This window comes from Monodelphis domestica, chromosome 5, assembly GCF_027887165.1.
Source record: "Monodelphis domestica isolate mMonDom1 chromosome 5, mMonDom1.pri, whole genome shotgun sequence".
NCBI classification, from domain to species: Eukaryota; Metazoa; Chordata; class Mammalia; order Didelphimorphia; family Didelphidae; genus Monodelphis; species Monodelphis domestica.
In genome coordinates this window covers 320,929,222-320,956,282 of record NC_077231.1, presented here as the reverse complement: position 1 = coordinate 320,956,282, position 27,061 = coordinate 320,929,222, and the positions used below count along the sequence as shown (strand labels likewise).

At 45.4% G+C, this 27,061-nt stretch overlaps 1 protein-coding gene across 7 annotated transcripts in view; it reads right to left on the bottom strand.

The window, feature by feature from the left end:
- DGKB (diacylglycerol kinase beta) overlaps positions 1-27,061 on the bottom strand; it is a 643,039-nt gene that overhangs the window by 459,996 nt on the left and 155,982 nt on the right. The window contains exons 1-4 of one of the 7 annotated variants that reach the window (XM_056800571.1): positions 24,015-24,409; positions 21,591-21,667; positions 15,535-15,555; positions 3,248-3,401 (exon numbers count right to left, since the gene is read on the bottom strand). In XM_056800571.1, coding sequence (XP_056656549.1) covers positions 3,248-3,401; positions 15,535-15,555; positions 21,591-21,667; positions 24,015-24,147 — 385 coding nt within the window. In that variant the 5' untranslated portion in view covers positions 24,148-24,409. Of the gene's footprint in view, positions 1-3,247; positions 3,402-12,677; positions 14,096-15,534; positions 15,556-21,590; positions 21,668-23,758; positions 23,911-24,014; positions 24,410-27,061 lie in introns of those variants that run through there. The other 6 variants (XM_056800575.1, XM_056800577.1, XM_056800573.1 and 3 more) reach the window with 6 other exon arrangements.

The following is a 27,061-nucleotide window of genomic DNA, read 5'->3' as shown; positions in this document are numbered from 1 at the left end:
CAACTTTTCATGTCCCCATTTGGGCTTTGCTATGAGTGGTTGGCCATTTACTTCTTCAGCTCATTTTACAGATGAGGAAAGTGAGGTCATCAGAATGAAGTGACTTGCCCAGAGTCACGTGGCTCATAAATGTCTAAGACTGGATTTGAACTTGTAAGAAGAGTCTCGATCAAGTGCACCACTTAGTTGATCCTTTTTTAAAAAATGTTGGGAGCAGATAGATAGAGAGCTAGGTCTAATGACAAGAGGTCCTGGGTTCGAATTTGTCTTCAGACACTTCCTAGCTGGGTGACCCTGGACAAGTCACTTAACCTCTACTGCCTTACCTTTAACACTCTTCTGCTTTGGAACCAATACAGAGTATTGATTCTAAGATGGAAGGGAAGGATTTTTCAAAATGTTGCCATTTTCTCAAACTCTCCAATTTCCTGACTCCCTTAGAATATTTTCTTATAATAAGAAAAATGTAAGCTAAGCAAAATAGATCAAAATATTGACCATTAGGGTTGGCCTACATGTCTCATTCTGCATACATCATGCCTCCACCATTCTAGAGAGGGAAAAAATAGGTTTCTTTATGAGTCCTCTGAAGGCTTTGATCAAAATTCCAATCCCTTTTAGTATTGTTTTCCTTTGCATTGTTGGGGTCATTGCTCAACACAGTTTCCAGGGAATGCAAGAGAGGAAAAGATGGGACTCCTTTCATGTTTAACAAAATAAAAAGATGTCTGAGCTTAACTTTAAAAATGTATTTTGAGGGGCAGCTCGGTAGCTCAGTGGATGGAGAGCCAGGGCTAGACTCAGGAGGTTCTGGGTTCAAACCAGGCCTCAGACACTTCCTAGCTGGGTGACCCTGGGCAAGTCACTAGACCCCTATTGCCTAGCCCTTACGGCTCTTCTACCCTGGAACCAATCCACAGTATTGACTCCAAGACGGAAGGTCAGGGTTTAAAAAAATGTATTTTGAACTCAACAGTCTCATGTGATCTGGTGCCAATGGCCGCTGCCTTTTGCACAGATAAAGAGTAAGTCCCAGAAGACGTTACAGAATTTCCCATGAATCGAGCCATGCAGAAGGAGGGGCCAAGAAGGTAAGAGGAAGGAAAGACAGTAAAATGGATCAGGGTGTAAAGAATGAGCCCAGGTCCCTTCCGCCATCTTCCCTAAATCCCATCAACTGTTCCCTTTCTTCTAGGGATTCCACCTGGGCAGCCTCTCTGGGGCCGCCCTGTCCGCTTCACATCAGCTCATCCCTGGACTCCTGGGATCACGGTAGCGTCGCCCCTAGTGCCTGCCCGCCCTTCTCTCGGGTGGGGGGGGATTCCATCGCTCTGCCTCCACCACTCCTCAAAGCAGCCCTGCTGCTCCCCCCCCCCCCATCAGCCTGTCCTGATGTCCAGAGCTTCTCCTCGTCTCGCCCTCTTGGAGCTGCCTCCCAAGGTTGGTGTTTTCCCTTCTAGCTGCACCTTTCATTAGTGACGACTAACAGAGTGGGAGGGACGGCAGCTGGCGGCCCACTGGAGAGAGCATCAGGCTTGGAATCTGGAAAACTCATCTTCCGATGTTCACCAGTGGATCCCCCTGCCTCTGGCTGTGTGCCCTTGGCCAAGTCATTTTCCTTGCTTGCCTGACTGCTCCTCCATAAAAGGAGCTGGAGGAGGCGATGGCCAAGCCTTCCGGTAGCATCTTGGCCAGATGGAGTCAAGAAGAGTCAGACGTGACTGGTATGGCTGAACAATGGAGGCCCCAGTGAGGCAGGCAGAGAGGTGAGCAGAGCATCTATTAGGCACTCACAACGTCCCAGATGCTGGGCTCAGACAAGCAGTGTAGTCCCTGGGCTGGAAGAGGACAGGCAATTGGGAAAGCAGGGGAGTACTCGGGGGGGGAGGAGCCGGCCTGGGGGCCCCACAAGGCCAGGCGAACCCCCCAGACAGCAGGAGGGGCTCAACAAAGCACCATCTGCGGAAGGAGTGACAGTTCTGGGAGGCACACAGTCGGCTGAGAGCATCTCTGAGCCTTCACGGGGGAGGAGGCTGGTGCTCCAACTGGGACGCCCTCATGAATCTGAAATGAGAGCAGGCGCCCTTCACGTGAGCTTAAAAGGCCGCAGCCGACATTTCCCTAAATTGGTAACCAAGCAAGGTCTAAAGAAAATCATGCTGAATTCTGTTCCTAATTGGTAACCTTCTTATGGGCGATCGCCCCTCCCCCAGGCGGAAGGCGCCCAGACCCCGAGGCCTCCCCGGGTCCGGCTGCCGGAGCTCCCGGACATTCCATTTCCTGACCTGCCAGAGAAGGGCTCAACGTTCGCCCGTCTGAAGGACGAGGCCTCCGCGTTTCCCTCACAGGCAACGATCCGCCTCTGCTGCAATGAATCATGAGGGGGGAGCGGAGAGCTTGCGATCCATCCGCTCTCCTGCTAGCACCAATGGGGATGATCAGGGCACTCAGGAAGAGGAGCCGCCTTCATAAAAGAGGCTCACGCCCAGAGCATCTTCCATAGGGGAGCCTGATCCAAGGACCCAGCCTTTATTGACAGTAGGCACAACCCATTCACCAATAATGTTGTCGGAGCACCTAGGTGCCTCAGCGGATGGAGAGCCAGGCCTAGAGAGGGGAGGTCCTGGGTTCCAATCTGGCCTCAGACACTTCCCAGCTGGGTGACCCTGGGCGAGTCACCTGACCCCCATGGCCTAGCCCTTGCCACTCTTCTGCCTTGGAGCCAGTACACGTGACTGATTCTAAGATGGAAGGCGAGGGGTTAAAAAGAAACAAGAGTAGTTCTTGAGGGAAAGGCCTTGCATCACTCGTTGCTTTAAATTCCTGGCCCAAGCAGTCCCCTAAACGTCTGACTTTGAAAACCAGATTCATCATTTTGATTATTGTTAACTTGTCCCAACGAAAGCGTGTCGAGGCTGCCCCAGCCCAGCCACGCTCTGGCCAAATGAGGGACTGCTTGGACATACTGGCTGCCTTGGGCCAAAAGCCCATTTCTATCCGGCCCTCCCGGACGCAGGCTCGCCTGCGTGAAGAACCCCATTACGGCTCCCCAGTTATCACGTACTCCCAGAAGCTGGTGCTTCGGCGCCATCCCCGCGACCCCCCGTCATCTGCCTGAGGGGGGCTGCTGCAGACCGCCGGCCCCCCCACCCCGACGGCTCGGGCAGAGCCAGCCAGGCCTCCCGCTGCCCAGGCTCTCTGTGGCCGGGCAGGAGACCCTCAGACAGAGGCGACAAGAAGAGCTTACCCCCGGACAGGAGGGGAGGCTTGCTGCGGACCAAGGGGCTGGCATGAAGGGCCTGGCTGCTGAAGGACGTGAAGAGGTGGGCGCTGAAGTCCTCCGGGAGCTCGGCCTCCAGGAAGGTCTTCATGAACAGCTTGAAGCCTTCAAAATCGATGGTCTGCAATGGAAGAAAAGGCTTGATGAAGGCCCAGGTGAGCAGGACGCCCCAAGGGCGGGTGGTTAGAAACACGGAAACTCTCAGGGCGCGTCTCTAGCTCCACTGTGTGATGAAGATGGAGGAGGAGGAGGACGAGCACGACAATTTCTGACAAACGACAAAACACATTCACGATCACGTTTGAACACAACCCCTGTGAGATCATTTCCAAGCATGTATGATTCTTCAAGACCCTATTTGGGTTTTGTTAGCAAAGATAGTGGAGTGATCGGCCGTTTTCTTGCCCAGCTTATTTTACAGATGAGGAAACTGAGGCCGACAGTGCTGTGTGACTTACCTAGGGTCACCTAGCTAATAAGGGTCTGAGGCCAGATTTGACCTCCAGAAGATGCATCTTCCTGACTCCCAAGCCTGGCCCTCTGGCTGCCCCTGAGGGAGCTAAGTCACTTTCCTAGTGAGGAAACCCCAGCTCAAAGAAGCTAGCTGTATGCCCCGAGGTCCCCGAGAGGAGTCTGGCTCCGGGAGCGCTTCTGACAGGGACCTGGCTGGTCTGATACAGTCTTTGAGTCCTCTCTGAGCTCCCCCCTCCCAGCCCCTCTCCTCACTGGAGTTCTGTCTCTGAGGGAAAGAAGCTGGTATGTCACAGAAAACCTGAGGCTCTGAGGCTCGAGTCCCTGAACGCATGCGGAGCAAATCCCCGGGGCCGAATCGCTCCGGGGATGGTTTGGGATAGAAACACGCAGGCACGCGAGTCTGCATGTCTACCGTGTGCACAACCCTCCTTCCCCACAGACATGCTTCGTCTCTCCACATCTACAGCCCTCCGTGGATCAGTCTGTCCCAGGATTCTCCAGCAAACCCGTAAGGTCGCCCGTGTAGAAGATCCCTCCAACAGCGGTTCTGAAAATATAGCCAGGTGTGTTCCGTGTGGGCAGATTTCCAGTCTTCACGTCCATGTGGCACGGGGAGCCTCTTCCTCCTGGGGCACGTACCAGGGGCTTAGGAAGGCCTCAGAGAAGGAAATGGCAAACTGCTCTTTGCCTAGAAGATCCCAATCAGAGTCTCCAAGAGCCAGGCACGACGGACCACCCACAAGAAAGACTTGTCGCCGCCTGACCGATGGGGTGCCGTTTGTGTAAGCACGGCCCACACTCTCATCTTTGATCAGGGACAGCCCACCAAACTACAGCTCTTTGTTCTTGTTGTTTTCGGAAATGCCTTCTCAGAGAGATCGCAGGTCATTGCAGCAGCCTCTCCATTGCCCTTGGAATATACAGTAGTAGTATATATTCCAAGTGTTTCACAAATACTATCCACTCTGATCCTGACAATAGCCTCAGATGTAAGTACTATTGTGCTCCCCATTTTACAGATGAGAACCTTGAGGCAGAGATAAGGTGACTTGCCCAAAGTCACACAGCTCATCTGTGCTTGGGGCTAGATTTGAACTCAGATCTCCTTACATTCTCTGTCCACTGCAATACGAACTGCTCCTGCTTCCTCTTCAGGCTTTCTTGTAGTCCATGTTTTGCTGCTATATAGAAACATTATTAGAATATTGATATAAAAATGTTTTATCTTTTCCTTCTTAGGAAGCTTGGAATCATTTAAGTTTCCCAAAGACAAGGCAGACCAGTATTTAGCTCTTGGCCCAATCAGCTCTCAGTACACGCACACTGATGGCCAGGTTCTCCAGACGACTTATTTAAGTGCATGTTGTCAACTGGCAAAGGAACATTCTTCATCCTGATCTTTCCTGTGTCCAAATTCTTCCAATAATGAATCAATCTTTCCTAATATGCCCTTTCCTATTGCAGGGCTTGGTGACATCATCATGTCATTCATCAGAAAACATCTGGAGAGACTCCTCAGGAACAGAAAATGCCACTTCAACTCGAACGCTGGGCTCCATCACATCGAAGAGAGGACGTCTCCCTGTTGTATTCCTCCTCTATTGACATACGTGTTTAGGCTGTCCCAAGGCACTGTTTCTGGGGTTTGATTATCGAATGAATCAGGAATGATTTGGCTACGTGGCTGGAGAGAGAGCCCAGAGGGGGGATTCTGTCCTATCAGATCAAGTGCTCTTTCACTAGAGCTAAGCACGTTTTCATTGAATCTTTGAGTTGTAAGATGGTGAAAACATGGTCCATGATTGGACCTCCTGGGTGACAGCCTTCATTCCCACTGCTCATCCCTTCGCTTAAATGTGTACGAGTGATGTAGAGAGAAAGATGATCACCAAAGGGTCTGGGGCAACAAGTTAGTCAACCAATAATCATTGATTAGGCACCTGCTATAGATGAAGCTCTGTGCTCCATGAGGAGGAGACAGAGACAGGAAATCATTCCTGCCCTTGAGGTACAGATTATCTACGGAAGGGACACAATATAGCATTTCATGGTATAAATGGAACAGGTCGATGATTACTGGAGGGGAGGGGGACAGAGAAGGATCAGGAAAGACATCATGTAGAAGGCAGGTAAGTGGCACAATGGAGTCAGGAAGACCAGAGTTCAAATATCACCTTAGCCCCTTACTAGCTCTATGACTAAGCAAGGAGCAAACAAACCACTGCTTGCCTCAGTTTCTTCATCTGCAAAATGGAAATAATAACATTTACCATGAAGGGTTTTTGTGAATACCAAATGAGATAATATTTTACATCATTTATCACAATGCCTGACACATAGTAAATGCTAAATAAACACGTTTCCTTCCTTCCTCCCTGTCTCCCTTCTTTTTCTTTATTGCTTTCTTTTTTCCTTCTTTCTTGCCTTATGTCCTTCCTGTTTATTGCTCTTCCAAATTTCTGTATTTCTGCTGAGGATACCACTATCCTCCTAGTCACTTGGATTCCCAACTTCAGTAGCTATCACCACTGACCTGGGGGTTTTATGGCAACTACATCAAGTGGTCTCATGATGTCTTCTCGCTAATGTATGCCCCAGACAAAGCCAATATCCCATTACACCCCAACTCCAAACTCATCAGTGTCCTATTCCGGATCAGAGGGCTCCTCACTTCAGGAAAAGGGTAGCCCCAGGCAATGGCTTTCTCCAGCCTCCATGGCAGCGCCATCACTGCTTGGAAAAATCTTGACTTTCAAATGAAGATGATTCCAGTGATCCTCAAAGAGAAGATTCAGATGAGGCTGGTTGACTGATTTATCAGTTGGTCGAGTTTTGAGAGTCCAATGGTAGCTTCAAATCATAAACAAGACATGTCAGATTTTGTCAAATCTGCTTTTGAGATGTTTTCTAAGAAGCAGTCTCGGGCTTGTGAATGAGTTATTCAGGGAGATAACAAAAGAGAGGGTGAGCAGAACTCCCAGACTGCACAGAGTGCTTGGGACTGTTGCCAAGCCCATCCCCATTTTAAAGCACGTGCCCTAGTTCTCAGTTATTTAAGTCTGACCATCTGGAGCTTTTTGTGTGGATGGCTCCGTCAAAACTGGATAAATCATAATATCTTACATGTATATAGCATTTCCCAGTTCATCCAAGTAGCTTAGAAGTGAATTAAAATAAAACTTATCCGTCTGGTATTGTTTTAATAACTTCTGGCTGCTATTTGGGCATTTCTGAGGAGTGCCACAGAATAAATCATCTTCATGAACCAAATATACCGCATGCCATTATCAACCTTAGCTTTATACATGTATTTCTAGACTCCAAGGGATGAGCGATATCCTCAATGTGGGCAATAACCGCCATGATGTGAATTGGAACCCACTCTTAACTGCTCATCTCATGCAACTCCTGTCCAAGTGTGCTCCTAAGTTGCCCTAGAAGGAATTCTACTGCCTATACCCTTTGGGCCTCCTGGCCTTTCTCTCAGTATCACAAGCTTTTCTTCTTTTGTGACTTATTCTTGTTCAATACGTGAAGACCATCATTTATTTTTTCCTTTGATGATAATGGGATTAAGTGCCCACTGGGTACAATGAAGCCTTCTGGGCAGTATGTACATGTCACTGGAGCCTAGCAGTGAAATGTGGACACTCATAGAACAGACTAGACATGGGGGATGTCATTTCCTGAGTAAAAGCAACCATTCTACTTCTCTTGGAAGGTAAATATTTATTAAGCCAGCCCAGAGACAAAAAAAAAAAATCATCCTCATGATGTTGATTGTTTTCTTTGTTATTCTGTCATTCTCATCTATATGCCTCTCTGCTTCCAGGCACTGAAGTGGGTACAAAAGCATTCTGTGGAATGAGGGCTGGTTTGATGAGGACAATACAGGCAGAGAATCCACTTGCTCGGACCTGATGATAGTCCCAGGAATCAAGAGGGAGGAATAAATAAATAACTTCAGATGCATTCATGGGGAAAATTTTAAAAGGTTCTCATTTCTTAGTGCTTTTCATTCCAGAAAACAATCCAAAGGACAGTGGAAGGCTGCTGTGCAGGAAGTTTCTTTGGAAGAAAATAAATGTCAGAATGTGAACCCTACAGATTCAGTTCCTAAATGGGCTTCAGAAAATGAACTTGTCAGCTGAAAATGTTTTCCTTGTTTCAGGGGCACACAGAGATGTAGAACTTCAGCTTTTAACCACCCTTCTCTTCTCAAAGAAAACCAAATGTGATTTTCTTGGTAAAGGGTGACAGGGCAATGAATATAAGACTTCTCCCAGTAAAGAAGAGACCAAAGGACAGGAAAGGCGGCCATCTGATGAATTGTAAACTACCCACAACCATAAAAAAGACTCCACTGATCACTAAGAATGAGAAAAAATCTAATTAAAACCATTCTTGGGATTTCATCTCACCAGGATAACAGGCAAACATCAAAATGAATCAATCAACAAGTATCTAATAAGTGCCTAGTATGGATACAACAAGAAACATAGTCAATACTGGGGAAGTTGGGTCCCTCTCACAGAGCTTAGGAAGCATTAGTTCATTCAAACCTTCCCGCATTTCTCTACATTTTTCAGATTCTTCATTTCTGAGAGTGTCAATTTTTCCAACAAAAACCCCACCAGTCATTTCTGGTATTCCCCCATCAATAGGCACCACCTTTGTTTCCCAGTTTTTTGTTACTGCATAAGGGGCCATCCTTTGTCATGGACCTGCTCGGGATACTCAGCAGTGAGACCTTGATCAAAGCAGAGACAAGAAAGTCAATTTTCCCCAAGAATTTCAGAATGGTTGGACAAATCCATAAGTGGAAACGCTATTGTAAGTATGGAGTTAGAAATCTGCCTTCCGGTCATCAGAATAGCAAGAAACTTGCTTTTTTTAAGAGTGAGCTGAGGTGAGCTTCAAATAGGAAGTGAGAAGATCATTGTTCTCAGTACTGGTAAGGAATTCCTTTATTTATTCAATCATGATCTTTAAGTGTTTATAAAAATCCTCAGGCCTCATAGGCACTAAGAGAGATAGAAGTACTTTAATAAGCATCACTTGAAGAAGAAACAAAAGGATGTATTTGTACAGTGTAGACCAAAGCAAAAGCAATGATCCCATCCTTTCAAAAAAAAAAATATATATATATATAATGCTTCTCCACCTGCCAACAGAGAAAGGTTCAGACAGCAACAGCAATGCTCAAAACTAAGGGTTTAAGGAGTCAGAGACAGCCTCCATGATAAAAACTACTGGCTCCAAGGACACCATCTTGACACAATACATATACCAGGAGCAGTTTCTATTTAGGGAAATTAAAGAATAACTGGGTCTGTTCTACAAACACATTCAGCAAGCCACCACCCTGAGCAGAGATTTAGCCCCAAAGAAAACAATCCTCCTTAAGAGGCAAGGCCATGTGGATGGCCATGTTTAAAAGCTACTCCCAACTGATAAATCTAGAAACCACAAATGCCCTACGCCCAGTTATGTGGTCCCCTCAGAACAAATGCACTTTCTTGAGGGCAGAGACTTGTATTTTTATTTATTTTTGTTTTCACCTTTGTGTCTTCCTATCCCCAGCATTTAGCACAGAGCAGTTTTCTTTTTAAAGTATTTCCTGACTTTCACTGAAATTTGGTTGAGAAATCAAGGGAGGGTTCTGGGTCATCATAGCCCCAAGGCATTCTATAACAGCAAATGGACTGAGAAAGCTGCCAATGATGACATTTGTGGTTTTCCCATCCAAAATCTCCTCTGTTGAGAGATAACTGAGCTTTGTTTTCTTTTCCCACAGATTTCACCTCAAATACTAGCAGAGATCCAGACCCAAAATCCTGATGGAGGAGCCTGGGATAACTCATTTCAAAGTCTGCTCCAAAGTTCTCAAGAGTTCACTGGGAAAGTACCATGGCATCCAGAAAGATCCTAATAGGTAGAGAAGATATAGGGAGTAACAGGTGGAAATGAACAGAGGTGGGAGACAGCTTGTCAAATTTGGACAACAGTTCATGATCCCATTGGGCTGATCTTTAGCAAGAATGAACAGAAGAATATGGGGTGAGATGGTTTGTAGCAATTAGACATACATGTGTGTATTAGTGTGTAAACATGCACATACATACATGTTTGGGGCCTGTAACAGACTCTTTCTTTACTTTCTAAGGACCAGTCTGGCCAAGACTAGAACTTGTCTCCATGGTAGTTTAGGGACACTAAGTTTATCCTCCAAAGCAGCACTCAAAGACAGTATAAGTAACTAAATCAGAGAGTGCACGCTTCATTGAACTGGGGTCACACTATGACAGGCCTTAAGATGGCTTCTCCAAGGACAAGCACTGACTGGCACCTTGATTTCCCCCTGCTACTTCTAAGATGTGCTGCATTCTATGTTCTGAAATCAAGTTCTAAGTGTTTCTAAACAACTTGCTGTCTAATGTAGAGTGAAAGTTCTACAAGGGATACAGAATAATACTTATTTCTACGTCCTATTTTAGCATCCCATCCTTGCCCCAGAGTGTTCTGTGAACAGTCATTACATTAGGAGGGTGGAACAAGGAGGGGGAAGGAAATATGGTGCCATCATCCAGATCAGGGAAGCAGCAGAGAATTAGCATTGTCCCTGGTGATGAGAGGATGGCAGACATCATGGTCACATCATTCATTCTTCCAGCTGAGGAGGCAGTCTGCTATGCGGGAAACAAATTCAATTAGCTGTGAGTAGGTGGGAATTTGAGCCTTGCCTCCACTGCCCTAGGAAACCAGGGAATGTAGATGTTCCTTTCTTTTATAGGCCCCAATGGGTAATCTGCATGTTTTTCCCGACCATGAATACAATACTTTGGTCTATCTATACACACATCTATGCTATCACAATAGGGATGATGAGAGACTTGATGGTACAAAAGCGAAAGGGTACAGGTACAGGTACAGGAAAGGGTACAGGTAGTGCATTCTTCTTTCTATGGGAAATTCCACAAGGGCATGACTATTGTAGAAGCTGTGACATTAGAGTAAGGGCATCTTGCTGGTGGCCTGCATGTTGGACAATCATTTAGCCACCCACTCCCCTTGCTAAGTCTCTTCCTCCTCATAGATAAGAGATTTAGGGCAACTGCACAAATTCCATCCCATCTTTAGGGGCAAAAGAGAATCAAGTAGAAGCCTCAGGTACCAACAACTCCCACTTATTACTGACTAGAGTCAGAAAGTGGAAAGAACACTTGTATCTGTCGGTTAAAGCCAACCTTTAGTTGATGGTCAGCAAACAATAGACAGAATAGAGCAGAAAGAAGTCCTACATTTGTGCTTCCTGGACTTACAACAAATTGATGTTCATCCCAATTGAAACTTCACTGAGGAAAGACAATCCTTTTAGTACTCTGATTTCCTATCCCACTGCCCACAGTGAACTTTTCTTCTCTCCACATGCCTCCTCTAGCTCTCCTTCCTCCTACCCTCTCCTCTTAGAACCTTACATATCTCAAATCCCTTGACGTCACTTCCCCCTCTCTTCCTTACCCCATAGGCTCTGACAAAGAGGTTGTCCTTTTTTTCCCAAGGACAAGCCCTCTCAATGTACCCCTGATCCTGTCTGTCTCATCTTCTCTAGCTCCTTGTCTCATCTTTTCTAGCTGCTTGTCCTCTCATTCTCCCATTTTCTTCACTCTTTAGTCTTTCACTGCTTATTCTTCCTCTATTTATTACCTTCAGGCTACCCAATTCTCACTTTTATTTTTGAATGCCCAAGGGTTTCCATTCTCTTAAGCCTCCATCTTATTGCCATTCTCAATGACAGTGAAATGCCACCAAAAAAAAGCTTTTTATCCTTTTTTATACCTTGCCTTCTTCTCCTTTCATCTACTTCAATAATTTGTAGCCTGCCTTTGGACACCTCATCAACCACTGAAAATTGTCTTTCATGAGTTCCCAATGATCTCTCAACTGCTAGATTACCACCATCTTGCTCTGAGTTGTTTTTTTGGTCTTAAGAGCACTCAGTTTCTGGATGTCTGCTATTCTTTTCTGTGTGATACTTCTGGAACCCGCTGATAACACAAATCCAAGATATTGCACTCGAGGCCTTGGAGATTTTATGCCCATGTTTATATAATTCTATCAAAAGAATCTTGCTGTCTCTTAGACACACTAGCTTTTGGGGATGCAAGGAGGCTATCATCAACAAAATGCTCTATTTTACTTTCTTTGAATATTATGGTTTTTTGATCTCTATTTAAAATTTGTGAGAATTGGCTCAGTGAATCAGTATACCCCTGGGGAAGACGAGTACAAGTCTGTGCTTGGGTATTTTCCCATATAAACGCAAAGATCTTTTGAGAATCTTCATGAATTGGTATTAAGAAAAACGCTGAGCATAAATCTACCACAGTGAACTATCTTGCCTGAGTTGGAATGGAAGAAATTATAGCATCTGGACTTGGTACAATAGGATGTATTTTTATCACATGATCATTTACAGCTCCTAAATCCTGTATGAATACTTTACCATTTTGATCTAGCTTTAGCTTTTTGATTGGAAGTATAGGTGTATTATATTCTGAGAAGCAAGGTATTATGATCCCTTGTTGGATTAGGGATTCAATGATTCATCTGAGACCCTCTATTGCTTCTTTACCTAAGGGATATTGAGGTACACAAGGAACTGGTCCTTCCTTAGTCCTCACCTTTACAGGAGTAGCTGATTTCAATGTATATAATTTGGAAAGGGGGAAGGAAAGTAATACAGTGGGAAAATAGTACATATAAAATTATTGAATTTATTTAACAGAGAAAGAATGAAGAGAAGGACAGTGGAAGAGGATAAAATCTAAATATTTTACCCACTAAATTAACACTATCTAACTCACACGAAACTAAAACCTAAGTTCCTAAGGGCAAGTTCAACAGGGAATCAAAATCTCACAAATAGAGTGCCTTGGTTAAGTCAGACACTGAAGTCCCAGGTGTGATGTCCACAGATGGTCTCCTCAAAGTAGGAAGGTCTGTCCAGCAGAAGACTGAAGATTACTTCTCACCACAGCCAGTAGATACTCAAAAGCCTAGTAGTATGATGGATGGGTTTCAGCCACACACCTTTTCTCCTTCATCTCCCAGATTCAGTGACAGTTGGGGAACTGTTCCTAGGAGTTCTGACTCAACCAGGCTCAAGAAGATTCTGGTCTCAAGCCCCTGTCAATCATCCCTTGCAACCTTTACTTCCCATTGCTATACTCTTCTCCACCTTCTTGTCCTGTCAGATTCATCTGCACATCCTCAGCTATCCTCTTCTTCTGACTGCTCTCCCCTCTCTAGGTTTCCAGGAGGCTGATTTAGCCTGGTTCCCCAGCTCCACAGCTGACCACTCTTCCAAACCTCCTTAGAAGACTCATCATCCATTTCATTTCCCCCTCAAAGTGATGACTAAAGGCCCTGTTCAAAGTACTCTCTCACGTCCCATAGACGTTCTCTCCCCTACAATATCTCTCAGACCTGGCTATTTCTTTCCACTGGATTCCAGATCTCATGACTTTTCTCCTATACTAACACAGTGGCTTCCTATTTGGTCTCCCCATCTTAGATCCCTATGTACTCTAATCAATCTCAGGGGTCAAAGTGACATTCTTTATGCATAGGCCTGACAACATCACTGTCTACTCAATAAAAACCCATGGCTCCCTTAGGACTTGGGAGTCAAATAAAAATGCCTCAGTTGGCCTTCAAAGCCTCTTTCCTACCTTCACCATCTCCTCATACATTGTTCTGCCTCTGAACCCTGCCAATAAATAATAAATAGCACAGAGGTCTTTACATTTTCCATAGTACTTCGCAAATATAATGGCATTTGATCCCAATAACAACCCTTGGAAGAAGGTGCTATTATTATTCCCATTTTGCTGGTACTGAAACTCTCCCTCAAAAAAAGTGACTTCGCCAGTCTGCTAATATTTCTCAGATAACATTTGATCGTGTCTCCATGACTCTGAGGGCCCCCCTCTGTTCCCTGTGCCATCTTGATGCCAACTAGTAAAAGTGACTCTCTTGTATTCCTCCATCTGTTATCTCTGTGCATTGGCCATGGTAGGCCTCACCTCTCCATTCCAGAATCCATGACTTCTCTCAAGCCTTAGCACAATCCCACTTTCTATATCAAGCCTTTCCTGATTGTCCCAAATGCCATAAGCTTTCCTCCTTAGATTATCTCATGTTTCTGTCTTTATTACACACACCCATTACTTCCTTCAACAAGATGGGAGCTTCAGGAGATCAGGAACTTCTTCAGTCTTTGTCTTTGTAATCCAGTCTACCACATTAGCTACCACACTGCATGTAGTTCATAAATGCCTGTTGACAAAGTGATGGAGAGGAAACAGTGCTGATGTACATAGAGAAGCTGCCTGATGCCAGGCATGGCACATCTTCAACTCCCTTGGCGAGGGTCCCCAGATCTCTCTTTTCTTATCTATTTTGATAAGTACAAATGCTCAAACAGGTCTTTGTGAACCTGGGGGCCACATGACTCCAGAGCCCTTACATGGTTGTCATGAGTTCAAATTGGAGAGATGGAGGACAAATCCTGGCTGATGATCTGGCAGAAGGCTGCCTGATTAAGCTCTACCTATTGGGTGCACTTGGGAGAAAACGTGCACAGTGGCAGGCACTGAACAAAGCATCCTGAGCAGAACCCTAACATCGTGATTACTCAAGTACACAAGTGGGGATCCCCAATCCAATTACTTAAAGTCTGCACTAAGCTGTTTAAATTATCTTGTTTAACTATATGAAGGCAGAAATAGTTTAATAAACTCAAAGAAATAAATTCAAGGGTACTTTCTGAAATCCCTTTGTGATGAACTGAATGTCACACTGCAGTTTCCATCTGGGAACAACGTGGTTCCGGTTTTGCTCAGGATGCTTTGCTCATTGCCACTGAGCACCTTTTCTGGTAGAAGGAATTTCCTTATTTGAGTATTGGTTATACTAGTGAAATCAGTGGCCCAAGCTGCAGTATAAAAGTCTGTCTTTCTGCCTGCCTGCCTGCCTTCCTTCCTTCCTTCCTTCCTTCCTTGTCACTTAAACAAACAAGCAAGCTACACATGGTATTATCTTCATGAATGATTCCTCTCCTCAAAAAATTGCTCCAGTGAACTCTGGATTATGATTACCCATTATGGAAACCATCAAGATTCCTTACTGATAATGCTGGATGCTACATATCAAGAACTTCATAGGAACGTGAACAAACTCTTTCTGGTTGACATGGAGATGTTTATGGCATCCATAAGACATACTGGTAAGTACATTCTGAGGTCTGCTCCCTACAACTCCTCTTAAGCCCCCTTGAATGCCCCACAACTAGTATCAACCTACTCCTAATGACACAGACAAGGAGATTCTTATCCCTCAGAAAATCCCTATTTCCTTAACCTGGACAAAAAGAACCAGAAGGAAATAGGAAGGTCATCTTTCCTCTAATGGGCTGTCTGCAAAGCTTGACTCAAGTCCCACTTCTGGAGGTCAGATGGAATTTACTAGAAGAGAGAGGTTTTAGCTTATGGACAATATGGCTCAATGAGTCCCCAACATGCAGGATACCATCAAGACACCCTCTTAACTCGAACTGACCAGACTCTCCAATGCCAGAAACCCAAGATGGTAGATGCTCTCTTACATGAAACTTATCACGATGGGATGAACTTAATGATGCACATGAGGAAATTACTATTCACATGAACCATGGGCAAAACAGACATGATTGCCAAAGGAAGAGGAAAATGTCTTACTTGGTTAAGAATGTCTTGTTTCTGTAGTACATGGAAGAAAAGAGAAAACAGACATGTTAATTTCACACATTTTCTTTGGCTTTGGGACTAAAATCTTAAAGATAGATTTTAAAGAAAAACTTAGAATAGCTTCAATAATCCATTTTTAAAAGAATGAAGTCTAGAATTCTTTAAATTTTGATCCATGGATTTGACTTTAATTTTATTTCATAAACATTTATTAAGCATCTATTAACCTATGTAGAAATCTAAAGATAAATGAGCCACAAACATACCTTTGAGAATTTCAGTCCAGTAAGGGAGACTAGGTATATGCCTATGTGTGAGCACATACATAAACCATCATAATATGCACAGAAATGACCACAAAGAGGGAGTCCAATTGACACAGACTAACAAGACAGACTCATAGAGTGAGAGAACACTGTTGCCCTGGGAAATTCCTGAAGGTTTCATAGAGTATAAGACTTTTAAAAGAAGAAATACAATTTGAACTGGATGAATTGTACTAGAATGAAATTCCAGGCACGAGCTAAGCAATGGGACAGTGATGGGATAAAGGACTTATGGAATGCTGAATCACTTACTCTGACAGGAGTTACCATATGTAAAAGAAGCAATGGGAAAGTGACTGGAAACATAAGGTGCTAGGAAATACAGGAGGGCTTGGAAGACCAGGTGAATGAGTACAATCTTCTTTCATTAGGAAATAGGGTGTGTATGATCAGGAAAAATGAACAACAAATATTTCTCTGTTGTGATTCACTGAGAAACATTCAGAATTCCAAAACAACAAATTGTAGTTCTTAGTCATCAAAAAGAAGTATGAGACCAAAATTAGAAGTGTTTCCCCACCTCACACACTCTATAGCCTTAAAAATGATCTAAACATTTTTAATGAAAGTCTTTAGTGGTAGGTTATAAGAGGGTCTTAGAGCACAGAAACTGAAATAGTGGTGAACCTTCCCTCTCCAACCCTGGAAGATTTCTATTTGGGGAAGAACTCATTTCAGTGCCTACAATAGTGCTCTCAACCTTTCACTCTCTCCCTCTCCCTTCCCCACCTCCTCTCGCTCTGTCTCCTTCCTGTTTCTGTTTATGTCTGTCAGTCTATCTCTCCTCTCCCAACCCATCCATCATTAACCCTCTCCTATCCTTTGACCTTTGGTGTGCCTATTTCTCTTCCTCCTCTTTTCTTCTGTTTCTCTCTAGTTCTCTCTCCTTTTTCCCTCCTCTCCAACCCCAACCCCATACAGACCATCATAAAATTTGTTACCAAAGGGGAAATATTATATATATCATGACAAAACTGGCTGAAAATATGAAGTTGCTTTGTCAAAAAATCCTTGAATTCCTCACCTTTTTTAATTACACCAATTTAATTTATAAAGCTTAGCAGTATGGAGAGCAATCCATGGAAATGTAGATTCCAGTCAAACTTCTGACTCATCCTGGCTATATGACCTTGGATATGTCCCTTAGACTTCCTTTCATGACCCCAAAGGACTGTAAAAATGTAACTTACTAGGAAGATGCTGGTCTCTCCATTGTAATTTACTCTAAAACATCTAGCAAAAGAAATTCTTCACTGGGATGGAGGTAAAATTCCAGGTCCAGGAAACAGGAGATTCTATAGCCTAATATGAGACTCAAGTGAAACCATGGGGAGCCCCAAGTTCCCTCCTCAAGAAGAAATTCACCCAATGAAATAGTCCAGGGAAATGAGATATATCAGCCAGGGGGAATCTAATGGCAAACTTCCTGCTAGGTGGCCTCCCTCATTGTTTAGGCTCCAAAAGAAGAATTGCTGGTTTTCAGTCAGCAGGCAGGCAAGGTTAGGCTGGTAATAGTGAATCATTTCATTCTCTTGATGACTTAGTCACTTCTTAGTGCATCAGAGTGAGTCTGCAAGTCTTCTATCTATAGGAATAGATGAAAATAATTTAGGACAGCCACCAATGGCCATCAGTGTTTTTGTCCTTTGTCCTCATCTCCTGTCACATTTTTTTTCTCATTTACCAGCAGGGATAGAACAAAACAAAAAAATACTTTTGGAATTCATGTTTTCCTTTCATGTTTCTGGGTTGCTTTCCCAGTTCTGCTAGATATCCAAGAGCCACTTGATTTGGGATGTAACTCAATTACTGGGTCTCAGCTTCAGATAGAGCAGCTATGCAGTACAGGAGACAGAGCATTAGGCCTAGAGTAGACTTCAGGGTGAATCCGGCATCACTCACTAGTTGTGTCACCCCAGGTAAGTCATTTAACCTCTGCTTGCCTTGGTTTCCTCAAATGTAAAATGGGGTAATTATAGCATCTACCTCCCAGGATTGTTGTGAAGAACAAATGAGATCATATTTGAAAAGCATTTTCCATTGTTCCTGGCACACGACAGATACTCAATAAATGCTTGTCACCTTCCCTTCCCCCTAATATTCCAAGATAGAAATTAAATATTAGAACCGAAATCATGTTCAGTTTCTAAATTATACAGACTAACAAAGAAATTGCTTATTCAGGGAAAAAATTAAGTAATGATATGAATCTCTGTAGAGGATACACATGCACATACACCCATCCTGTCTACATACCAGCATATAATACGTGTGTGTTTTATAGACAGATATGTACTTTAGCAAAGTAACCGAAACTTATTTCCCTGGTCTCTAGTGGGCCACAGCTTCCTCTGAACAACAATGACATGCTTTAATATTCTCTAGAATTTTAAAATATAGAATAAGGCTGATTAACAAGAATCTTAGTGGAGCAGCTGTCCTTTGTAAAGTTTCCTAAGAGTGGGAGGGATTTGGGTGGATTGGCATCTGTACAGATGTGCCCACGAATCTCTACTCACATATATGGGTCTTCTCAGCAGAAAAGGGATGAATTATTCATGCCAAAGAAAAGGAGAATCCATCATGGTCTTCATTTGTCTTAAATCACTGAGCATCAGTAAACATCTATCCTTACAAAGCAACTCTGGGCTGATTTAGAACTGTGAATCCAGAAAAAAAAAATCTCCTTTCATAGGCATGTTAGTCCTTTCTAGTCACTAGGGGTCCCATGAAGTGCAGGAGATGAGGTAACTGGGGGTTAAGACTCATATGGCCTGAAACCTGGCCTTCTCAACAGTACAATTTGTATACTCGTTCCCTCTCACTGGCTTATACCAAGACACACGTTAATCTGAAAACTCAACATTAAACATCATTAAGCTCCAATATATTCCTCCAAAGGCACCAACATTTAGGCTATAAAGCCACCATCTTCTCCATAGTTCAATTCACTTGTCACTTTCCAGCTGTTCCATATTTTTATAATGGATTTCACCCATTGATTGTTGGATTTATAGAGTTCCTGAATTATTAAAAAGCCTGACATCATATTTGTCTCAAACAACAAATCAGGTAATTAGCCCAATAAAGCTTCTACCCCATGCCTGAGAATGCCTCCTGGTATAATCAATCATTTCACTGGTAATGAGTCTCAGGGGACCTTTTAGCAAGTGATCAGCAGCAGCAATGAGGTCACTTTGTAAACAACAACATGTTCCAGCTGGCCAGGCAGCCTGACTCCGAGCAGGTTCTGTACAACAGTGGAATGGCTCCAAGTGTGTCCCATTCCTCAAGGGCCTTCACTTCCACAGGCACCAGGATGTGCTCATTAACAGCATTTCCAGGCCTCTATCATTAGTCCCTGAAGGTAGAGTTCTGATTGACACGGAGCCTCCTTGGACTTCAAGTTTCTCATAAATCGCTAGTAACTTCATGTGGACGAATCCAAATGGGAGGCAGAATTAGGTGGATTATTATTGGAGCCAAGAATCTTCCTCAGGTGAAGGCAGGACAAGACAATGACTTTTAATGGTTTTACTTTTCTTATCTTTTCCCTGGAAGCCCAGGGCCAAAGGCTTGTTTCTTCTCCCTTTTCTCTCTTTTCTAAATAGACGTCTCCAAGATGGAAGGTGATATCAAGGGCTCTGACAGATTAGAGTGGAGCAAGGAGAAAAAGGCACCAGAGTGGAAGCATTACGTGAGCTCTAAGGACAGAGAGGGAAGGGAGGGAAGAGGACAAGAAAGGCTCTGGGACAGACAACCTGGAGGGTTGCATTGTAGAAGTGAAACGTAAAGGTCTTCAAGGATGCTCGGTTCTAAAAACAAATCCTCTGTTTTGTGTGTGTGTGTGCGTGTGTGTGTGTGTGAGAGAGAGACAGAGAGACAGAGAGACAGAGAGAGACAGAGAGAGAGACTAAAGAGATGCACAGAGAGAGGAAAAGGGGAGACAGATACAGAGAGAGCCATAAAGCCTGACTTTGTTTTAGCTTAACAAAAACTATAGCAAGAATCTGGTTGGGATTTTCCTGCTTTTCCAAGAGGCACCTAATTGGTCCAGTTCCATTTCAATCCCATATCTCTACTGACAGTGTACACCAGGCAAGGCACTGAAATGGATTCTACTGATTAAGCATTCAGGCACCACTTCAGCAGGACCCAGAATCTGATTCTCCTGTAAATAGTAACAACAGATCCTCATCACAGTACCTAAGTGAATGCCAAGATAGTGGAAGGTTTTCTTCAAGAATTCCTAGAAGTCAAGATAGTCCAAGGCTGTGAAGAGGTGAACAAGAGGCGAGGGAGGAGGGCATGGCCTCCCCATCCCACAGGCTGAGCCTGGCTTCTCACATTGCTGGGTCCCAACAAGTCCTGCTATGATGATTTTCTCTGCCTGTGCTCCTTGCATGGATGCAGATAGTGACTCCTCTAGAAATCAGGGACAGCTCTGGGCAGTTGTGATTCTGAGACTGACCAGATGATGGGTCTCCCTGGCTTCAGCTCCTTGGATGACCATCCCTCTGGGAGCCGGGGATGAATGGAAGCCTTTCTAGCTCCAGAGAAGTGGCCATCCTAATCCTCTCCCCTAACCTTGGCCACCAGGAGGAGGGAGCATCATCTTCACCAGCACGGATATAGTAATCTTTGTGGCTTGGGTATTACTATTGGTTTTTCCTAGTTTCTTTTTAGGTGGGGAAGGGCAAGGTGGGAGGGAGAGGATTCAATGCTGAAAATAGAAGGTAATTTAAAACAATAACAAACAAAATAATAATACCCAACAATTATGTAGCATTTTAAGGCTTGCAAAGCACTTTACTAATAGTATCTCATTTGCTCCTCACCACAACATTGGTGAGGGAAGACACAATTATGTGAGGGTGGCCTCAGCGTAGCCCTGGACATCCCCATTCTTCAGAAAGTGTGAGGACTGTGTGGTGAGAGTTCCCCTACATCCACTACTGGTTCAATAAGCACTAAGGGGCTAAGAATGGTGCCAGGGAGCCAAAGAGAATCCAGGTAGCAGCTGCCCTCTGAGCTGATATTTTCTAGAGGAGACAACATGTACCCAACTAGAAGCCTACCGAGTATGTGGCAGGAAGAAGAAGAGAGGAAGTTGGGGAAGGATCATACAGAAAAAAGGTCCAGTCTGAATTGAGCCTGGAAGAAAGCCAAGGCAGGATATGTCCAGCTTCCTCTGTCAAATGACCCTGAATGACCATAATGCAGTATAGTTTGTCCTCCTCTCCGAGGGCCATTCCCATTCCCTGAACTCTGAGGTGGGCCCAGCCCCTTCATTCTTTCTCTGTTCAGAAGCTTACTTGCCATTAATCCACTGATCAGGTAACCCCCATGAAACCCCTTCTTTGTAGCCTGGGACCTAAATAAAGGTGATAGAAAGAGGAGGGCTTTAGAGACCACAACTCAAAGGATCCAATGAGGGAAACTGAAAGCCAGAAGACCAGATGGGATATGGGTGGAATGGACCATCTCTGGGAGTGGGGGTGAACATCCTCCAGGAAAGTCTGGGGAACCCCTGATTGAAGATTACTTCCCAGGCATGGGGCATAGGACAAGGTCTTGGGAGAGGCTAGTTCGAGATCTCAAGCCCTGATTACTTAATTTACATACACTGATGACACAAGGCAATTAGGACATAAAAGATGAGTCTCATTCTCCTTGAATGTTATTAGAATACAGACTGAAGCAAGAAAAGAGTAGCCTTACCCCCTCAGGATTATACTTTGCCAGCACTCCATTGCCATGGAATTCTCCCAGGACATCCTTGATTTTCTTTGTAGAATCTGCCCAGAAAAGAAACAGCATCGATATAATTCTTTAGTTCATCATTGCTTCAGCACACTAGACTAAGGAATACAAAGGTCAGTCCATGGTGAGCTTTCTTTTGTTTTATTTTTCCCTTCAAATCAATGAATATTTATTAAGTGCCTACTGTCCTCAAGGCTTTGTTCTTCTGGGTCTACTGAAACAAAAATCCACCCATTGCAGTTCTCAAGGAGTCCTCGGTCAATGGGAGGAAATAAAAGAGCCTGGGATGGCTACTCCTGTCCACTCCTGCCCATCAACAGAAAGAGCTAGAAAGAAGATGAGCGACAAATTGATTTCAATATTCTTTAAACCGTAACATGTAAAGGCTGCTGAAAAGAGAGAAAAGAAAGGCTTTGTGGGATTACTTCTTTACCATTTTAATTTATTAGTTTCATTTTAAATATTCTCCCCCATCTATTGAGGTGAGCAATATGATGTCTACTCTACATGTGAAATCACAAAACAATAACCCGTCATTCATTGGGGGGAAACCCTATAAGATAAAGGGCAAAGAACAGAAAGAGACCAGGATTTGGAATGCAAGGACCTGGGTTTGAATCTTAGCTTGGCCCATCACTGGCCTCAGTTTCCTAGAGAAGGAGAGAGTAGGACCAGGGGAGTTAGGGTCCATCTGAAATAGAAGTGGGGCCTTTACTCCATCCAGAAGGATGCCAAGGAGTCTCCCACTGACTTCGTTTAAAAATGTAAGGGGACTTCTATTTTCTTTTCTTTTTGTTCAATATTTCCAATTGCGGGGTAATAACAGGCTTTGGCGGGCACACAGCTGGGGCTGGGAGCTAAATGACCTCCTGTTCCCTTCCGCTTCAATCTATGAGCTAGCCTTGTTTTAATACAATTCAAACATTTTTCAAGCCCCGGCTATTTACAGCAACTGGTATAAATGCGAGAGTATTGAATAATCTGTAGGAAAGGCACTATGAGAGGCCAAGCAGTTTCCAGTCTAGAAGTAGCTAGGTGGCTGGGCAGACGGGGCTCTGAGCCTGGAGTCAGGAAGCCCTGAGTTCAAATGTGACCAGAGACACTTAACCCCTTAACCTCGGATGCTCGTGCCCTGAGGGTGTTTCTAAACCCAGAATTCTCACAGGTCTAGACCAGGAACAAAAGGCTGATGGCTTCCTCTTAACTTGCTGGCAAAGTTTTCTGATCTAAAAGCTAAGAAATCCTGCCAAGAAGGGAGAACTTTAGACCTCAAAGGCCAGCTCATCCAGGCTTTCCTGAGGGGCCCCCTGGCCCCCTGGGGGGTGATGGTCCCCCTTCCCTACCCCCAAAGTGAGTTTAGTCCACCAGACCAGGAAAAGGAGAAGACAAAGGCTCCCTTCCAGCAGCCTGGGGAGGGCTGCAGAGAAAGCTTCCGCCCTGGGGACGGCCAGGCCTCTGGCAATCACATGACTGATGGGCCTTTCAGTTCCTCAGGCTGGAGGCTGAGGTGCCCCGCTGGCTGGCTGCCTGCCCCCTCCCCACCCACCTCAGTCTTAATGAGACACCCCATTCTGAAGAGAAGCTTCCTCCTCCAGGGGGTCCATGTCCGCCGCCTGGCCTCTCCCTCCCGGGGTGCAGATCGCAGCCCCTGCTCAGACTTCTCACAATGCCCACCCCCTCCAGACACTCAGCCTGGGCTCTGCCGTGTTTGTGGGCTTGGATGGGGGCCAAGAAGGCATCTTTAGTCCAACACAGGCAGTTTCGTTCCTAAAGGAACATACTCTGGCTTATGTATTTGAAACGGTCATTCTGAGGCTGCTAAAGGGGTCCAGGCCCCGGGAGAGGCCTAGAATGGCGGCTGGATTTCCCAGAAGTCTCTGGGTGCCTGTCCCAGCCCAGGGCCATGGCATCACGCCTCGGGTGTCTGGGAGGATGGCCTTCCCAGGAGACGATGGGGTGGGCCTGGTAAAGCCTGCGTCCCCCCCACCCCCCAAGCATGGGATCGGGAAGCCCCTCCAACTCGGGCCCACATGTCTCTGAGACTCTAAGGGAGGAGAGAGGTCCTGTCCCCCTCCCCCCTGAGTAGAGGCTCCATCTTGGGAGGTGCCACTTAGAAAACGTCCCACCTGAACAAGTCCAAACCATCCTCGGCTCTTTGTCCAATGGCGCGACCGCAAGCAGCCCAAGCCCGCCTCCGGACTGTCCGGGGCCCCTTCCTCACTCTCTCCGGGCAGTTAAAGGTTCTCAGGGCACCCCAACTGGAGGGAGCCTAAGTGGCTCCGCAGGGGCCTATGGGGCTCCCTAAATGGTCAAACCGCCACTGAGGGGGAGGGGAGGGAGGAAGAGCCCATACAGCCCCGCCCTGGATGATGAGTCTCTCACCTGAGGCTCCACGTGGGTGGCCTGGCAGCCCTGGAGCCAGGAGGAGCCTGGGGGGACAGACGCTCTGCCACAGCCTGGAGGTCAGTGCCGAGGCCCTGGAGCCCAGGAGGGAAAGTCTCAAGACACACAGCATAGCCGCGATTCTCACCAAGATGGCGGCCGGCACACCTCAAGAACCATCCGCCCTCCCTCCTGTGGAAGAGGTGAAGGTTCAGGGATACTCGAGCAGGAGTGGGAGAAGGCGGGTTCGAGCTCCCTCCTGAAGGAAAGCGGACCTGCCCACATGTAGTGATGCCGGAACGAATGAGTGAACCGAGCTGGAGGAGCAAATAGAAACATGGACGGGCACACAGACCGGACGTCCCGGCGACGTCTGCTTAGCACGTGCCAGTTTTCTCCTCCTCCCTGACTATAGTGGGGTCAGATAGGAGCGGAATAAACCATTGGGGGGGGGGGCGAACAGACGGATGGACAGAGTGGCAGAGAGGGACAGACACGCTGAGACCCAGAGAGCTTCCTTTTTTAACCAAATACAGAAGTACTGGAAGGGGGGGGGCTGCTTCCAGCACCCCGTAAATCTCGTGAACAGCACCAGCTTTTGCTGCGGGACTAAGAAATCCCCCTCAGGTGGTTCTGCCCAGGAGTGAGGAGGCTGGACTTAGGCGAATGCCGAATCCCATTTCTGAATCCATAGAAAGGATCTCAAACAGCCAAGTCGCTGAGTTACGCCCTGCTCTGTAAATGTGGGCTAGGAGTAGGTCCTCTCTCCTATGGGAGCAGGATGGTCATGGGAAGAGGGGAAAAAAGGATTTGCGTTGTGCTTCACTCGTGTTTGACTCTTCGCGACTCCATTTGGGGTCTTCTTGGCCAACATGCTGGCGCCGTTTGCCATCTCCTTCTCCATATCATTTTACAAAGGAGGAAACTGAGGCAAACAGGGTGAAGTCATTTGCCCCTACGTAAGAGGCAGCTAGTGAGTGTCTGAAAAATGTGTAAAGAGCACTAGATGTGGCAGCAGGAGCAAAGAAGTGGCTGATCTTGAACTTGGGGCTTCCTCTCTCCAAACCTTAGTCATCTCATTTTTAGAGGGTCGGACGTGATCATCCCCAAGTTCCCTTCCACCTCCGAATCCCTGAATCAACCCTGAATCAATGAAATGAACCACATGTTCATCCAGTGAGACTGAATCCGAAAAAGGTGCTTTCGATTCTCCACATTGAAGTCCCCTAGTTGCAAGCGGAAGTCTTCTTTGGGGTCAGCCCTCCTTAGGGACCACTTCTGGAGTACTGATGTCTGCCATGGATTACTGGTGCTTACAAAACAGGAAACACATAACATCCCAGTGGGAAACTCCAGGTGAGCACGCGGGTGTAGGGAAATTGTAGCCAGCTGCAAAAGCCAGAGAAAAGAGGTCCTCCTCCAGAATTCTAGTCTCGGGTTTGGTGAATCCTACACTGAGAAAAAGGCAGCCAGCCCGGGCTGCTTGGGTGATAGTATTTATAAAGGCTTGATGAAATGAGAACAAATTCATATCTATTGTTAAAGAAAAAAGCCACTGGAGGGCAATTTCTATGCTTATGGAAATATGAACACCTGGCTTCTTTCAATAATGCCTAGAAAGTCCCCCTAGGTGTCACAGTGACAATACAGACATCTCATGGCCCACCCTCCTGTCATGGAAAACTCCAGGCTGATTCACTGAATAACTGGCATTTTTTTTTAAACCCTCACCTTCCGTCTTGGAGTCAATGCTGTGTATTGGCTCCAAGGCAGAAGAGTGGTAAGTAAGGGCTAGGCAATGGGGGTCAAGTGACTTGCCCAGGGTCACACAGCTGGGAAGTGTCTGAGGTCAGATTTGAACCCAGGACCTCCTGTCTCCAGGCCTGGTTCTCAATCCACTGAGCCACCCAGCTGCCCCCTACTGTCATTTTTTAAAGAAAACAAAAAGCATTGTTTGACTCCATTTCTTTAGCCACAGGGAGCAAAGTGGCAGAAATGACTGGACCTTTCCTTAGTCTTTCAGTTTCCTGGACCTTCTGCAGCATTTTAATCTACTGCAGAACATCTCTTTTGGAATTTTCCTACCTTGCTTTCTAACCTGATATTCCACCTACCTCTAAGATTACTCTTTACTGGTCTTCTTTCTTGGTCCTTCTGTGATTTCCAGCCTCCTAAATGGGGGTGTCCCTGGGTTTTTCTCCTTAACCCCCCTTTTTGTATCTCTTACAGTCTCTGATGATTTTTCCTCCTCTCTTTCTCCTGCCACTTGTCTGTGATATCATCCTATGTGTCCAGCTTCCTTGTGAACATGTCCTTTGTAATGTTCAACTAGTTCTTTGAGTTCAGTATGTCTAAAACAAGATTGCTCATTGCTCCAAATAAATGGTGGAGGATGGATTCAAACCCAAGACCTGGGTTGAAGGAATACTCTTTCCAGTATCCCACCATGCTTCAGCTTTATTCGTTAACCAGGTTTGTAAATTCATTAGGCTTCCAACCATATCCCAAAGCTTTCTCACTTCAACACATTCTGTTCCTTTAGAACATAGTTCTATAGAAATAGATATAAACTATAGAAATAGTTCTATAGAAACCATCCTTGTCTGCGCCCCATCCAGCCAAGGCTGACCCATCCTTCACTGAAACACGAGTTGTCTATAAAACCTTCCTTAGTCTCTTTGCCTGAAATGATCTTTCTTTCCATGGAATTCCCAGAACAACTACAATTTGTTGAAATTCTGTGTGGCTTTATCGTGCTGTCCTACCTTGGGAGTAGCATCCAAGGACTCAAAGTGATACTGCCTACTGCTACAATCGGCCAGCATTCAAGCTCTTCTGTGGTGCCTCATCATGGTATAAAGGTAACGATAAGTTCTTGAATGAATGAATGAATGAATGAATGGCAATAAAACTGAGCACCAACTCTGTGCTAGGCATCACGCTAAGTGCTAGAGATACAAAAATGAAACTGAATCAGACTCTGGATGAAGTGACTTTACATCCTACTAGGGAAGACCACGTTGTTAGGGAATGGTGCCCAGGAAGGA